At 38.5% G+C, this 15,125-nt stretch overlaps 1 protein-coding gene across 3 annotated transcripts; it reads right to left on the bottom strand.

Moving 5' to 3' along the window:
* Positions 1 to 1,504: 1,504 nt before the first annotated feature.
* On the bottom strand, positions 1,505 to 9,543 carry LOC109044186 (serine/threonine-protein phosphatase 5). Of its 3 annotated transcripts, none has more exons than XM_072297775.1 (7): positions 9,443 to 9,543; positions 7,302 to 7,543; positions 5,898 to 6,060; positions 4,726 to 4,862; positions 3,601 to 3,963; positions 2,545 to 2,791; positions 1,505 to 2,133 (listed from the first exon to the last, which is right to left on the bottom strand). In XM_072297775.1, exons 2-7 carry the CDS (start codon positions 7,539 to 7,541, stop codon positions 1,766 to 1,768), a joined length of 1,518 nt encoding a protein of 505 aa, XP_072153876.1. In that variant the 5' UTR covers positions 7,542 to 7,543; positions 9,443 to 9,543; the 3' UTR covers positions 1,505 to 1,765. The 3 variants fall into 3 exon arrangements, with proteins under 3 accessions (XP_072153876.1, XP_072153875.1, XP_018917304.2); XM_072297774.1 differs by lacking the exon at positions 9,443 to 9,543 and adding an exon at positions 9,052 to 9,421; XM_019061759.2 differs by lacking the exon at positions 9,443 to 9,543 and adding an exon at positions 9,149 to 9,421.
* Positions 9,544 to 15,125: the final 5,582 nt, after the last annotated feature.

Here is a 15,125-nt window from a genome sequence, read left to right as displayed (position 1 = left end):
TCCTGCTTAACATATATTAGGTAAACGAGTAAAAATTTTGCAGTGTAAAGATGCAGGCACTTTCGTTCGTCTGGCAAACGACAATTTTTGAATGATATGGTGTCTGTGGAGGGGCGAAGAATGATAGTTCAAAATGTAGTAATAGCTTAAATTAGATTTGATGACGAATTTGTTCGTAAGTCTGGCAATCTAAAGCTTAACAAGCCTCTTATGTTGGCATTGAAAGTTTGCTTCAATCCGAACAACTATTTTAACTTCCCAAGGATCAAATTGCATACACGACAAATTGAAAGGACTTTTGAGTGAAACACAGTTACTGTATGCACTACGGCAGAGAATGACGTATTTGTATGGCGGTCATACACCCTGATTTATGATGAAGTATATATCCATAAAAAGGTATTGGACGAAGAAACTTAGCATTGAACTTAGCGTATTATTTTATGCCAATCTACATAAAAGTTTAACCCATCTAACACGATTCTGTGACTGGCGCAACTGACTCATTAGGAATATGATGATTACTTTAACACAGCTCATTCTGAAAATTTAATATTCATCGTATTTTGAAAATCGACAAGATGGTTACAAAATTAGAGACTTGCCGCTCACGGTTACGGACATGAGTCTTGAATAATCCGGTCTAGACAACAGACGACTTCAATTCCACAAGTGTTCATGGAGTCATCACTGGAAAAAAAGCACATTGGATCTGGAGTCCAGACTCTTGAAAACATTGACAAGAAAAAATACTCTAGATTCAATCAGATTATTGCTTACATCAAAAAGAAATCCGCTCAAATTAAGAGGCTTGGTTCTTGATTTAAGCAAAAATCCGATTGAATCGAGAATATTTTTTCTTGTCGATGTTTTTAAGAGTCTGGACTCTAGATTCAACGTGTTTTTTTCCAGTGATGCACAAGTGACATTAAAATGAAGTAAAGAAAATAAAGGGAAAAGGTAGGATGTGAACGCGGCTCACCTAATGCTTGTGATTGGCAGTTGATATCGGATGGATAAAAGCAGTACTATGAACAGTTTTTAAATGAATTATAAATAGGTTTGAACGTTACGTCCGTTCCTTAATATTGATCAAATTTAATTAAACAAATATTTTTCTTTACCAAAGCGTCAGTAACGCACGGCATGCGTCTCCCTCTAGCTTCGTCACTCGGGCATCTTTTGAGAATCAGTGTAGGACTTGTTGCCTGATCTGTAAATGAAGGCGGAACAATCTCCTCACAATCGTAATACATCTCGCGCTTCAATTATTATTTAGTCTTGGATTTCCCGATTAAAATAAGCTCACTATAGTAATTACTATATGCTCCCACATTTGGTCTTGCCCGAATGGAGAGTACTAATTCGAGGTTGGTGATTGTGAATTCCCTTTACCATGCAATATTTTCAAATTTCAAATTACTGATGATAATAGAAATTCATATCCTTGGTTTTCGAGGACTTGATTCAAACCCACCCACGCAGATAGCACCTCCAAAAACCCTCTTTCCAAGAGATTTTGTAATAAAAAAAGTAATTCATTACTATGGTACAATTTTACATCCTGAAGCAGACCATAATGATATTATACTATAATGCGTTCTACATATAAGCATGCTGTAATTATATACATTGAGTACATAAATAATTAACATCACTTCGTTATCGATAGGCTTTTTTTCTTACTCGTAGATGTACTAGAAGCCGATATATAAGTGAACTCATTTACTTTTGCAACGCATCAGTTTCTATTTTCCTAATATTTTTACTTTAGTTTAACTTTTTCGTGGACAAATGAGTCGAAAGCTTCCTGTCTTTCTTCTGTTGACCACACTATGATGTGCGTCTTCATATCGGGTGCTTGCATCTGTATTATGGCTGCCTTACTTTCTTGATGGCAATAGCCGGCGACGGTGAAAATGGTAATGATACGACCTCCGTGTTTCAGGTAGTAACCCTCAAAAGAGGGTGAATCAATTGGCTCATGTGAGCGAATTACGAATTCGATTTTGTTGCGCTTGCAGAAATTCTCGGTTATGTCTGGTCCAAAACGTGTGCATCCCCCTCTTTGACCATTGAAAGCTACTCCATTCTTGTCCATGGGATCAGCCCAGAGAAGGCTCAACATTATGCCTGAAATATTTTAAAAAAAGGTTATGAAATTAAAAAGTAAAACTATATTTGGAGAAGAAAAGAGGAAGGACAAGAAGAAAAAGAAGAAGAAGAAAAAGAAAAAGAAAGAAATATTGTAAGAAATTTATTGTATTGCATTTTATTATGTTACCGCATTTTAAAAAAAATATTTGATCAGGAGGTTCGAAAAGTTAATCTTAGGTATAGTCGTTTCCTCTTCACACGAATCCGGATTACTGAATCACGTAAAAGAGTATGAATACATGCGAAAAAAAAGAAAAAGAAATACCCGCTCGAGTGGTCGTACCCTGCCTTTTTTGGGTCCTCTCCGAAAGCTAAAACTTGACTCATTCTTTATATCGACTTAATTCATTTCCTCTCCATAATTAAGATGTTTTTTACGATACTTACTTTCATTTTGATACGGTGGTGGGAGTTTATCATCGGGTTTGTAAACTCTATTCTTAAAATCACGATCAAAAACATCATCTCTTGGTCTTAGGAGGTATAATTCATCTGACCATGTTTTCGGATCGACACCCCTCGGCTCTCGTCGTATGTCGTCCAACGTGACGTTCTTATGCGGCGACAAACCTCCATGTACGACCAAAACTTTCTCGTTAATCCGATGCGCCAGCGGTAGCCATGTCCATACATCCTACATATGATTTTCAAATTTTTAAGATATGTCAGCGAGCCAAAACTTATTCGACACACTCATATATTAAGATACATGGGTCAATGAGTGACAAAAAATGATTGATATTTTCATACATTTCATGGAATTTTTTCGTTCGGGAAAGTGATGGGATAACTTGTAACAGATAACTAGGTAGAAAAATGGGGAGTAAACTTGAAAAGAGAATAAAATTTCCTTAAGTTAATCACCACCACCCTAACCGCTTTTATTTTTTCAATGTCGTTTTCCCGTTTTCTCTTTACTTGACCGGGCATATGCTCATTGAATACTGAACAACTTCACTTTTGAATTTTTTTAGGTGGATTAAGTGTTCTTAAGATGCATTTTTTAAGATGACTGCATATGGAACACCGAGAATTTAATTCATTTCTGTTTGAGAAGTAATCCTTTGTTGCGTGGTTATTATTCTTATTGCGCGGTGTTACCAACGTCGATTTATTGCAATTTCATCGAATAAAAAACTGCGATCAATTGTAATTTCATCCCATAAATTTGCATCAAAATCGCCATTTTATCCACAGCGATGTATCGCAATATTAACGAACAAAAAATCGTAATATATTGAGACAAAATTTCTATTTTATCGAATGCAACTTTATAGAGATAAAATTGCGATAAAATCGAGGATAATCGCTCAGATTTTGATCGATTTCATCGCCAAACAATCGTAAAACAATCGCAACTTAATTTCAAAACATCTCAAAAATTCCGTTGAAAAATGCTACTTGGGTTCGTTAACTTAATGTTGAAATTATGCATTATCTTACGTGGAATGCATCTGTTATCGGCTGGGTGTAAATCCAATTACAACTTTCATCGAAACCTGCATGCGAATTTTGATTTCTATCCTCGTGGTTACCACGGTTGATGAAAAACGAATTCGGGTACAAAAGCTTGAACCCGAAGATAGTGAGCGCATTTTGCAAATCGTCATCTCCTCGATCGACAAAATCACCGTTAAAGAGGTAGTAGTTCGTCTCCGAGGGAAAACCGCTAACGTTGAACACTTTGACTATTTCACTGAAGTGAGCATGGACATCCCCTACGACGGTGATGTTTCGGCCCCTCGGTACGTTGATTTCAATCAGAGACGGCTGTTTTTTATAGTGCTTCTTTATCTCCCGCAAAATCTGGGGAAAATAGTGCAAAGATGTATGTGAGAGATATGGGTGTGTTAAGTGAGCTACGTCAGCGTGTGTAACATACGTATATCGATGATGTAAGTCGGCAATCACATAACTCGTTTGCGGTGTCTAAAAATCTCCGCGTCTATAATATTTTTTTAAAGAAGAACAATTTGACATCATTTCTTGAAGTTTTTGCAGAATTTTCTTCGCATAGAGAAGAAAAATCACGACAGTTTTAAAGAATTGCCGTTGAGTAGTTTTCCGTCAAAAAAATAAAGTATGATAGGAAGTCTGCGACGTCGCAAACCGAGTTATGTGATTGCCGACTTACACCGTCGATATGTGATTAAAGGATGGTAAAGGGTAAACATCTTAACCATCCCAAATATACACGATAATTGGCAAGTTCACTCGGCTCTCAGCTTTAAGGGCATAACTTTTAAAAGCGCAATGCAGACTGCGCAAATTAATTGTGCATTGATGAGTGGATTTTAGACTCTTCTGATGTGCACAACGTGATGTTTGTGCGATTTCACGTATTTACAATTTTCTCGGTTGACTGATTAACTCGTGGGTGACGGACCTATCTCACGTACACATCTTGAAGAAGAATAATTTGCAGACTCTTTGAGTATTTAAAAAATGCATATATTGGAAAGAATGAGTTTACCCGAAACCTATCTGGCTAACTACTTGTCAATTGAGGACATAAAATTCAATCCGGGAGAAATATGGAAGCAAGGATATGGTGAGGATGCTACTTACGATTAAAACGTATTTAGCGTGTAGGGCCGGCTTCTGCAAGTTCTTTGGATCTTTGAATGCAGTTAGCAAGTCTTCCATGAACTTTACCGTCACTTTCTCATTCTCTAAATGCAGCCCCTTGTAGTTACTTTCAATTGCTTGCAAACGAAAACAAAAAAAAGCGGGCGTTTGATCATATATTTCAAATCTTTTATTTTGTTGGGGGGGGGGGGGGGAGGGAGGATGTAATAATGACAAAATCCTCTACTAGGCAACTATAAAGTTTTTTCGATTTGATTTTGTCATTCAATCGAAAAATCAAATATAATAATTATCAAAGAGAACGTTGAGAACGAGGGGCTGTCCATACATTAGGTAACATTTTTCCGATTCCTCATTGTAATGTGATCTTAACGCTGGTTCAGACGCCTTCAAAATAACCACGCAACATTTCTCTCAACACCCCGCCCCCTTCTTTCACACACACACACACAAAAATGAAAAAGAAGAAGAAAACCAAAGAGAATTTTACGTTCATATGGCATCTATGAATTGGCGAGGCTAATAAATTAAAGTCAAATATAATTGGGAAAAGAATCACTATATCGATGACGTTGCAGACTTTCTGTTATACTTCCTGTTCATACTGGAATATGTTCTGACGTAACTGACTTAATTTCTTGAAAACATACATATTTTTCTTCTCTATTAACAGAATGCTCCCTACAAATTTCAGCAATATAGTTGACAAGCTTCTCTTCGAAAAAATAAAATATATTGAAAAAAAAATAAAAAAATATGTGTATTTAAGAAGAAATAGTGGAAAAAATCTTGTGAAAAATATCTGCGTAAGTGAAGGACGAAGACAATAAATGGTATCTCTCAGTAGACTACATAGTCTATTTCCCAGCTTTTCTACAGTTGTAGTTATATCACATTTTGTATGGCACATATATTAGACCCAGTAACAATTTAGGGGGACCCAGTTACCGGAACCGAAAAAATTATCATCATGAAAGTAACACTGTCCCTACGAATGCGACTAGACAAAAGGAAGGACCTGGGATTCTCTATGAGCATAGTGGAAAGGCAACGATTCAATTTCCTCGGTTTTGACTTGAAGATCTGTTAAGTGTTAATCATCGTAGCTCACAAGTTTATGTACTCCGTTGCTAAAATAAATAGGTACTTACTCATCATATTACTCAGTGCATCAATATCAGGAGTCATAGTTGTGGTTCCGAATTCGGAAAGTCTCCAATCTGAAAGACCTCCTCTTGCCATTGTTTTTTCTGCGACTCTTCCTTCTGAATGGTTAATTTTACCATTAAGCCTCTTCTGCGAGATTCCATCTTTCTACGACATATTATAGATTCCATAATAGAAAGATGATGTGTTTTGTTTATCCACTGATGGCCATTTCAAAGGCAAAATCTTTCATCCTCAAAACTTTTCAAGGAAAAAGTTCTGGTCATCAGCAGATAAACGAAACACAACACCCTGGTAATCGGGAGGTAGGACGAAAAATCACATACTAATGGTAAATTATTTCGGGCCTAGTAACGATTCAGCGGTCGGGATCGAAGCACTGTTACCTAGCCCGAACTACATAAGGTGTTCAAAAAGTTTTGCACATTTCCGGGTTTTGGGCGAACGAAAGCAGTTATCGAATTGCAGATTGTGTGTACTTAAAGTAGACGTAATTACCAATAAAAAAAGACCGAGAATAGTTCTCTAGCTTAAAAAATTACAGAGATACAGGATTTTGAAAATGACATGTAGCGTAACCGCCTCCAGGATTTTTAGCTTCACATATTTTGTCTAGAGTAAAAAAGTTGAATGAGAATTGGGTGTTTTTATTGAAAAAACTTACAAAATCTTGAGGAAATTGACGAACTTCTTATCGGTACAACTTGTTGGTAATTACATCTACTTTGAGCTTACACAATCTGCAAATCGATAACTTTTTCGTTCGCTCAAAACCCGGAAATGTGCAAAACTTTTTGAACAACCTATGTACTATGTAATTATTGTCACCACATAGGTAGGTAACATTGTAAAGTCTGCGCCATTTAAGTTTGCGCACTTACAGAGTGCGACAGAAAATCAGCCGTTTCTATTTTATTATTGGTAGTAAATATAATAATCAAAATGACAGATCTCCTGTCGCGCTCCAAAACTATTTTGACGAGGACTCTAAATAGGTACCACTAGAAAAAAGGTAGGACCTGAAAGGTATCAGTGGCATTAGAAAGGCTATATTTTTTCTCCGTGTTTTCTCACAGAAGATGGATGGTCACACAATGTAGAACGACCTTTGATTAAAGTCTATTAGTACCAGAAACTGTACACTTAGGTTTGTCTAACCCTCCCAAAGTTCCTAAAAAAGGTGACTGTCTCTGCCTTTCATCGAATCTATTAAAAGCTACATGAAGTCTGGCAATATTTCTACCCGGATTATGGCCAAAAATTCTATAAAATTGGAAGTGCTCTCTGATTTTGTTCAACCCTCGTAATTGATTATCTTACATTAAAACAGACTGATCATTTACAGTAAATTGGGTTCGGATGGTTCGGATAGTGCGATACAAACTTACGGACAAGTCTTGAGTTGCTTTGTGAATGGGTAAGCAGGAAATAGGACAACTACCCAATCCGTGGCCTTCATTATTAGCCGATCCAACAGCATTCCAATTTTCGCTTCTTGGTGCTACCTCTGAAAAGTACAGCCTTCCTGGAGCTTTGACGGAACAGGCGACGGAACCCTCATCCGATGCAACGTACAGAAGAACGAGCTGATAGATCAGAAGCTGGAGGAGAGTTTGTCTCTCTGCCATTGCTGAAAGATAAAAACGAAGATAGATGAGACCACTTTTTGACACGGTGGAATATAACAGACATTCTTCGAAATATTGAAAATGACCGCGAGAAATTAGATAAATATGAGAGTGATATGGATGAGCGTAAAATAAGAAATAGATCATCTATACTATATACTATATCTATACTGTAAGCTCCAAGGCCTCCTAATTTTGGACTGGTAACGCTTAGTTCCAGCGTTTTACCGGGCCGATTTTCATGATTTTTGTAGTTATCGACGGAAAATTGACTGTAGATGAGCCCGTTTTATTCAGATTTTCAAAATATGACCCAAGTTTTTTTATATTACATGGTAAAGTTGCAAATTCTCCCATTTAAACAATGTAAATTTATATTTTTTGTCATAGTTCGTTTGAGCGTTCTACTAGGCCCATTTCCATGATTATTGCGGTTATCGACAGGTGATAGGTCCTACCGTTGCCTACGAGAATGGAGAGGCCGTAACTAGTCAGTTCTGTGACGTCAAGCTAGTAGATATTTACCGAAAACAACAAGCATCTCCGGGTCATCAGTGCATCGATGAGTGAGGCAGTCGCTGCGTGGACCAATCAGAGTGGCTCTCGATCGGCCGAAGTTGCGCGAGCGGCCCGTTTGAATCTGAGTGGAGTAACGATTTTCGGTATTACGCATTCATTTCCTCGATATTTAGACAATGTCACAAATGAACTAGTTAGTTTTCTAAAGTGAAATTTCATCCTCTTTCTAAACGGTTCTTATGAAATTTTGCATCAGATCAACCCTGAAAGAGATATCGGCGAGAAATCATCGCGCGGCAAGCGTTCTCCCATAAGAACGCGTGTTAAACCGCGGCCGAGTTTCATCTACTAGTGTGACGTCACAGAATCGTAGTTACGGCCTCTCCATTCTCGTAGGCAACGGTCCTACATGAGCCCGCTTTAATCAGATTTTGAAAATAGGACCTAGGTTTTTTATCTCAGAGAAGACCAGGAAAGCTTAAAAAGGGAGGCAACATTTGAAATTCCCGCCAATGAAAAAATGGCGGGAATTTTAAATTTAGCGGAAAATTGAACTAACAATAAGCGGGAAATGCAGAATCTTGGTCTGTTAGGTGGTAAGGAAAGTGAATAGAAGATATCGACGGTGAAAGTCGGCAATCACATAACTCGGTTTGCGACGTCGCAGACTTCCTGTCATACTTTATTTTTTAAATGGAAAACTACTCAACGGTAATTCTTTAAAACTGCCGTGCGAAGCGCCCTCATGGGGATGGACCGCGTAGCGGCCTGGGGGTATAGCCCCCTAGTTTACACTACCTGCCATTATCACATGATGTATATGAAATTTGCTGCAACTAAACGTTAATACACAATTTTTATTCTAAATTTTACGCAAGGACATCATTAACTTTCCTTCGAGTTTGGAAGAATAATGAACGTGCATAGGTATTTCAATCTTTAACAAATTAAGGCGTGCAACGATATCATTTTATGAAATTTTAAAACTGACCATTTAACTACTTGTAAGTTCAACGTGGAATTGAATCTAGAAATAAGTTGAAGAAACGAACTGTTCAAGAAATTTTCAGCTCAAACTTTTTTCAGACCTGTGACTGATTTGCTTCTTTCAGAAAAACTTGACTCATGAAATCGTTGGATGAGAGAGATTACAATACATATACCCACATTTTTTTATACTTTTCATTTAAAAGTGATACAATTTTTCGAGGATCTCAGTTTCACAAAACCACATGAAAATTAAAAATATATTTTATTCACACGCAAGAGGCAGGTGTTTAAAAAAGCTGAGGAGATTTTATACTTCCTCCAGCGACAGGATGTACTGTAGAAACCCAAACATGCTGTGAGCTATATGTAGTTGTTTTAAAAAAGGAACGGACCTATTGTCAGATGAGCCCTCCCATCCACGAGTACTATTATATCCAAAGGCTCATCTGGAAATGGGCATGTTCCTATTGTTCCTTCTTAGAAAATACTCCTTCAAATAAAACGTCGAGGGCTATCGGATGTATCTGATGATAACATCTCACGCTTTTCCATGAACATGATGTTGATCAATGATTGACGCAACAAATTATGTAACAGAACAATACTCAGCATCTAACCAAAAGAGACAACATGCAATGGTGCTGGAATTATCAACCTTCAATCATAACTGGTCTGTAAGCAGTGGGCAAGCTGGTCACTGGAGAATTGGTCCGTGCCAATTGAGCGAGTTATAAATTTTCAGATCCTGTATAGCTTTAGCCAATTTGCTAATTGCTAATCGCTATTTGCTAATTTGTTCAAAGTGCATTTTCGAAAAATTTTACACCCATTTAAAAATTTTTAAATTCAAATTTCAAACATTTGCATTAAAATTTTGACGTCACCTTTTACAACAGTTTTGGCACTATCTCTTGAAACAAATTGACGTCACGAAAATTTTAAATTGTATCTAAAGTGAATTATTTGAATTTACTTGATTTGCCACTTATCTCCTCCTCTTCATGGAGTTATTTTAATCCCGTCGGGTGGATAATTATTTTGCTGTGCCTATTTTAAATTCCACAGGAGTCCTATAGTGATCTGATGCTTAACAGGCTTAGCTTTGCCCCGTCTATTACGTGGTTAAAACCAAAATCTTTTGGGAACTAATCATGAGAGAATGAATAAAAAAAAAACCAATATAAATAAATAAAGAAATGTCAATGCCTTAAAAATGGCCAGAGACATGAGGGGATTTTAGGGAAGGAATCCAAGGGATTTCCTGCTGAAAGTTGGCAATTGCGAATTGCAGACGCGACGACGATGCGTTGCCCTAAATCAAATTATATTTCCATTACTACTCCCCCGCTTTCCCCCTCTAAGAGCAAGGGGACTGGAGCATTTACGGGTAGAATTCACGCACTGTTTATTTCGTCCCCCACGACTTCGCCAGTGGCGTGGCGTCAATTGCGATGTATCGATTGTTCTGCCATTTAAACCTATGGTAAAGAATCGATTATTAAGGTGTTCGCTGCGAACACCCTGTTTATCGATCCTTTTCCATAGGTTTAAATGGCATAACAATCGATACATCGCAAAGCACGCCACGCCACTGGACTTCGCCATTCCACCCCATGTTCACAACTTCACGCCGCTATGTCGCACTGGCTCAGAACCTGTGTCCTGTGACTGGCCCTCGTGGTTGGCATCCCGGTAATTTGTAAACACGCCCGATCGATAAAGTGTGAAATTAGCCAAATTCCTCCGGAACTTGACAACTCTGAGATCGGGCTTTGGAATTTTTGAGCGGAGCCAATAAAACCCCCTCTCGGAGAATGTTCCTTCGAGGGAACTCTGTTCCTTTGAGGTTACTTTTCTGATGATTTTCAGGGTCGACTGCTTGTTTCTTCTGGATGAAAGCTCGCCAGTCGCACCACGTCGATGAATACCTAATAAAAAATAGAAAGACCCCGGAGGGGTTTCCGGAAATACGAACTCTCATTTCACCGCTACTTCTTCCGTTTTTTTCCTACGGGGGAAAAATTAAGTAACGAATTACACGAAATAATTACACTTTTCAAATCAAATTTCAACATTGTTTCCTTTTCTTGTTTCTGCAATTTTTGTTTTATGAATGCATTGATCACTCTCAGATGAAGCAATCACATTTTTTCGAGCAAACTCTTCATTATTCTTCAACTTTTCCTTTCACCATTTTTAGCAGAGCGACATCCTACCCACGTAGCTATTACAGTATTACACCCAGGCAACTAGACTTTCTGCCTTCCAATTGTCATGCTGAGGAAAAACGCCATCTGAACATTTTGCTGTTGCCAAACTTCGCCCGGTGAAATATTTACTTAGGAGAAAATTGTGTATAATTTTCCTTGAAATTTACAGATACCCTAGGAATGAAATAGAGTTGAAATTCTCTGAAAATTTTACAGAAAATGAAGTTTCGAAGTATTGAAAGTTTCCCGGAGATTTTGCATTTCATCGAGTGAAATTTGGCACTGTCCGAAAGCTCATATGAAAGCCCGATGAAATATTTATTTAGGAGAAAAATGAGTAGGTATACTTTTCCTTGAAATTTACAGATTACAGGGAAAAAATTCGCTTGGATCTAGAGTCCAGATTCTTAAAAACACTGACAAGGAAAAAAACACTCTTGATTTCATCTGATTTTCGCTTGAATCAAAAGGAAATCCGCTTGAATCAAGATGCCTGGCTCTTCGTTTCAAGGAGAAATCCGATTGAATCAAGAATATTTTTTTTGTCAATGTTATTAAGAGTCTGGACTCTAGAGCCAAGCGACTTTTTTTTTCCAGTGCATACCCTAGGAAGAAAATAGAGTTGAAATTATCTGAAAATTTTACAGAAAATTAAGTTTTGAAGTATTGAAAAGTTTCCCGGAAATTTTGTATTTCACAGAGGGAGATTTGGCGCTGCCCGACGGCTCATACGGGGTTTTTCCAGGGCACGACAGTCGAGCTCGTGACGTATAGTTTACAAACTGTGTCGTATATGACTTCAGATGCTCGGAAAAGGCCGAACGAAATCCTCTTAAGAGTCAGAAGAGAAACATTCTCAAATTCCCTGAAAATTTGAGATTTGTTCAGGGAAATTTGGCACTGCCCGACGGCTCATACGGGGTTTTTCCAGGGCACGACAGTCGAGCTCGTGACGTATAGTTTACAAACGGTGGCGTATATGTCTTCAGATGCTCGCGGGTGAATGGTGCGTTTGAGGAGGAGAAGACGAATGGTGGGCCAGCATATGTCCTCCTAGAGTTGGCACGACACCTGAGAGGCAACGATTAATAAAGTTTCCCGGGTTCGGAGTTTGGGGTTCGGGGTCCGGGTTTCGGGTTTGCTCTGTGCCCGGATTAATTGATGTGAAACAAATTAAGTAAGCACCCTACCCCGGCCGTGGATCCTTGCTCACTGCTCACTGCTCACTGCTCACTGCACATTTCGTCGCTCCGTAAACGCGGAACTGCTTTCGAGTTGAGCCCTATTGCCCGTAAGACTCCATGCTTTTCAGGGCTCTAGTGGAAGTAAAGATACGCCCTTACGTCAGGGAGACGACGATTTAAGCTCGCTCTTGGCTCTTCAATTTAGTGTAATTTAGCTCCGTTCTCGTGTTAAATCGTTGCCGCTTGCCGACGGCACCCTCCTATTCCTTGAAACCTATGTGTTGCCATCTTGCTCTTGTAAAGAAAAAAACCTTGCGACTCCCATTTGGACCGCGTTTAGGTCCGCGTTAAGGGACCGCGCGCAGAAAGGAACCAAGCCACATCAAATATTGCCAAACTTAATTCGGCAATTTAATGCTTTACACGAAAACGGATGTGCGGATTTTTGTGTAAATTTCGGTGAATTTTCTGTACAGTACGAAGCAAATCCCTCAAAATTTTCAAGGGAATCCGCAAAAAATGTCTCCTGTAAAAAACTTAATTACTCAGTTAAATTTGGCAATAGCTGATGTGGCTTGGTTCCTTTCCGCTGAACGCGGTCCATTTAATGAGTACGTGACTGCAATTACCGAGGACCAGTGGCGTGGCGTGCTCTGCGATATATCGATTGATCTACCGTTTAAACTTATGGCAAAGGATCGATTAATAGGGTGTTCGCAGCGAACACCTTAATAGTCGATTCTTTACCGTAGCTTCAAATGGGAAAATTTCGATAATCGATCACTCACGCCTCGCCACTGCCGAGGACACTCACCATATGAGAGAAAAGGTTTGACCCAGAACTTTTTATTTGGTTTGGGTCAGTGAATTTCTTCAACGAAATTCATAGGGGTTAAGGGATAGGTAATGAATGAAAGCACTCCATTACTAGTTCTCTCCGAAATTTTGGTGCAGGAAACGATCCTTTCAAAGGTAAGTTTTAAAATCATCTTCTAAGCAGAGATGAAAAGCGCAATTTCAAAAGGCCCGAATAAACGTTACAAAACTTGAAATTTCTTATTTTTTTTTTAAATTACCTATTAATTGAACGTATTTCTGTCAAACGGAACTATGTGCATTATGACTTGAGCCCTGTTATGCATATATTCTTATGGGTTTCAGGGCTCATGTCTTAATGCACATAGTTCTGTTTGGTAGAAATACGTCCAATTAAGCCTTCGAAAGTCCGGAAGCGTTTCAGATCGTCTTCCTGTTGATGCCAAAGTATGATGCTACCCTCCTAAAGTGCAACGCATGACGGACGTCACAAATGGGAGTTTAGAGAGAAAAGCATCAACCCCTCTGAGCTTAGCGAAAACATTTGCGACACGTAAATATTTTAGGCTTCGGGAAAAAAATGTCAAAATCGAGAATCACTGTTTCTAGGTGTTTTTTGGCCTCCTGAATATATCCGCAAGAGTTTCAAGAAAGTTCTTGAAATTTCACGAGAGTGAATTTCATGAAATTTTCCATCCCTGCTTCTAAGTAACGTGGAGGAATTTATGAATACATAAAATAAATACGAATCTGTGTGAATATCTCCGAGAATAGGAGCCTTCACTCTCACTGCCAAAAAATCAAAAATAAGATGTAGTATCAGCGCACAGAGTAGCGTTGACCGACGTTTTGACACAAAAAATGCCCAAAACAATTGAACCAATTTCATGATAGTTCGAATTTTGCCCCTCAAAAAACATTTCTGAATGAAAATTGTTGAAAAATGGCACAGCGCATACGACTTAAGGCCAAAATGACGGGAATCAATTCAGTAGTTAAATACACTTAAGGCCGGAGTGAAGCGTACAACACTATCGATGAAACTATACGGGAGCATTAGAGGAGTAGAAGCAACCACAGTAGAAAGTAACCCGTTATAAACTCCGAGTGATTTGAACTACAAGTTACTTTAACTCGCCCTGAATGGGACTTACTCGAACTAGGAATAGAAGTGAAATGAACTCTCAGATTATTAATTGTACGTTCGGATCTAAAACTTACGAAAAAAATGACTCTCAATTCTGGGCTGGATTCTAGAATGGCACCACGCAGATTTTGAGTAGACTATCAGTTCTACCCTCGCAATAGAACCACTTAATAATCTAGCAGGCACCGCTAGAGCTGGTGCCTGTCCAAAATCTAGGTGATACCACTTGATCTACCTTCCTTCGTCCCAAGAAGCATTTTCCAACGGAAAGATTCCGATGTATTGAAATTAAGTTGCGATTTTTTTACGATTTTCTGCGATAAAATCGCTGGGATCATTAATATCTGAGGGAATATCCTCGATCTTATCGCAACTTTATCTCCATAAAATCGCGTTCGATAAAATCAAAATTTCATCTCAATTTATCACGATTTTTTGTTTGATAATATTGCGATAAATCGATGCAATCGAAATTTCTCGGAATTTTGTATCCAATAATATTGCAATTAATCGACGACGACAAAATTGCGATACATCCTCAGATCAAATCGCAACTTGTCGCGATAACTGCTACTTGAGGCATGCGCGCTAAACTTTTTTTCCCGTCGGGCGTAACACGCTACTTTTTGCACTTTTCATGAACTCCAATTTTGGTACAAATACGAACGAAACCGCGGGCAGCTTATCAATTTATTTAGTAGAGAGCGTATCCCTTGGA

This window comes from Bemisia tabaci, chromosome 3 (assembly GCF_918797505.1).
Source record: "Bemisia tabaci chromosome 3, PGI_BMITA_v3".
NCBI lineage: Eukaryota > Metazoa > Arthropoda > Insecta > Hemiptera > Aleyrodidae > Bemisia > Bemisia tabaci.
The sequence above is the reverse complement of the archived record's forward strand: the minus strand, read 5'-3'. Positions and strand labels throughout refer to the sequence as shown.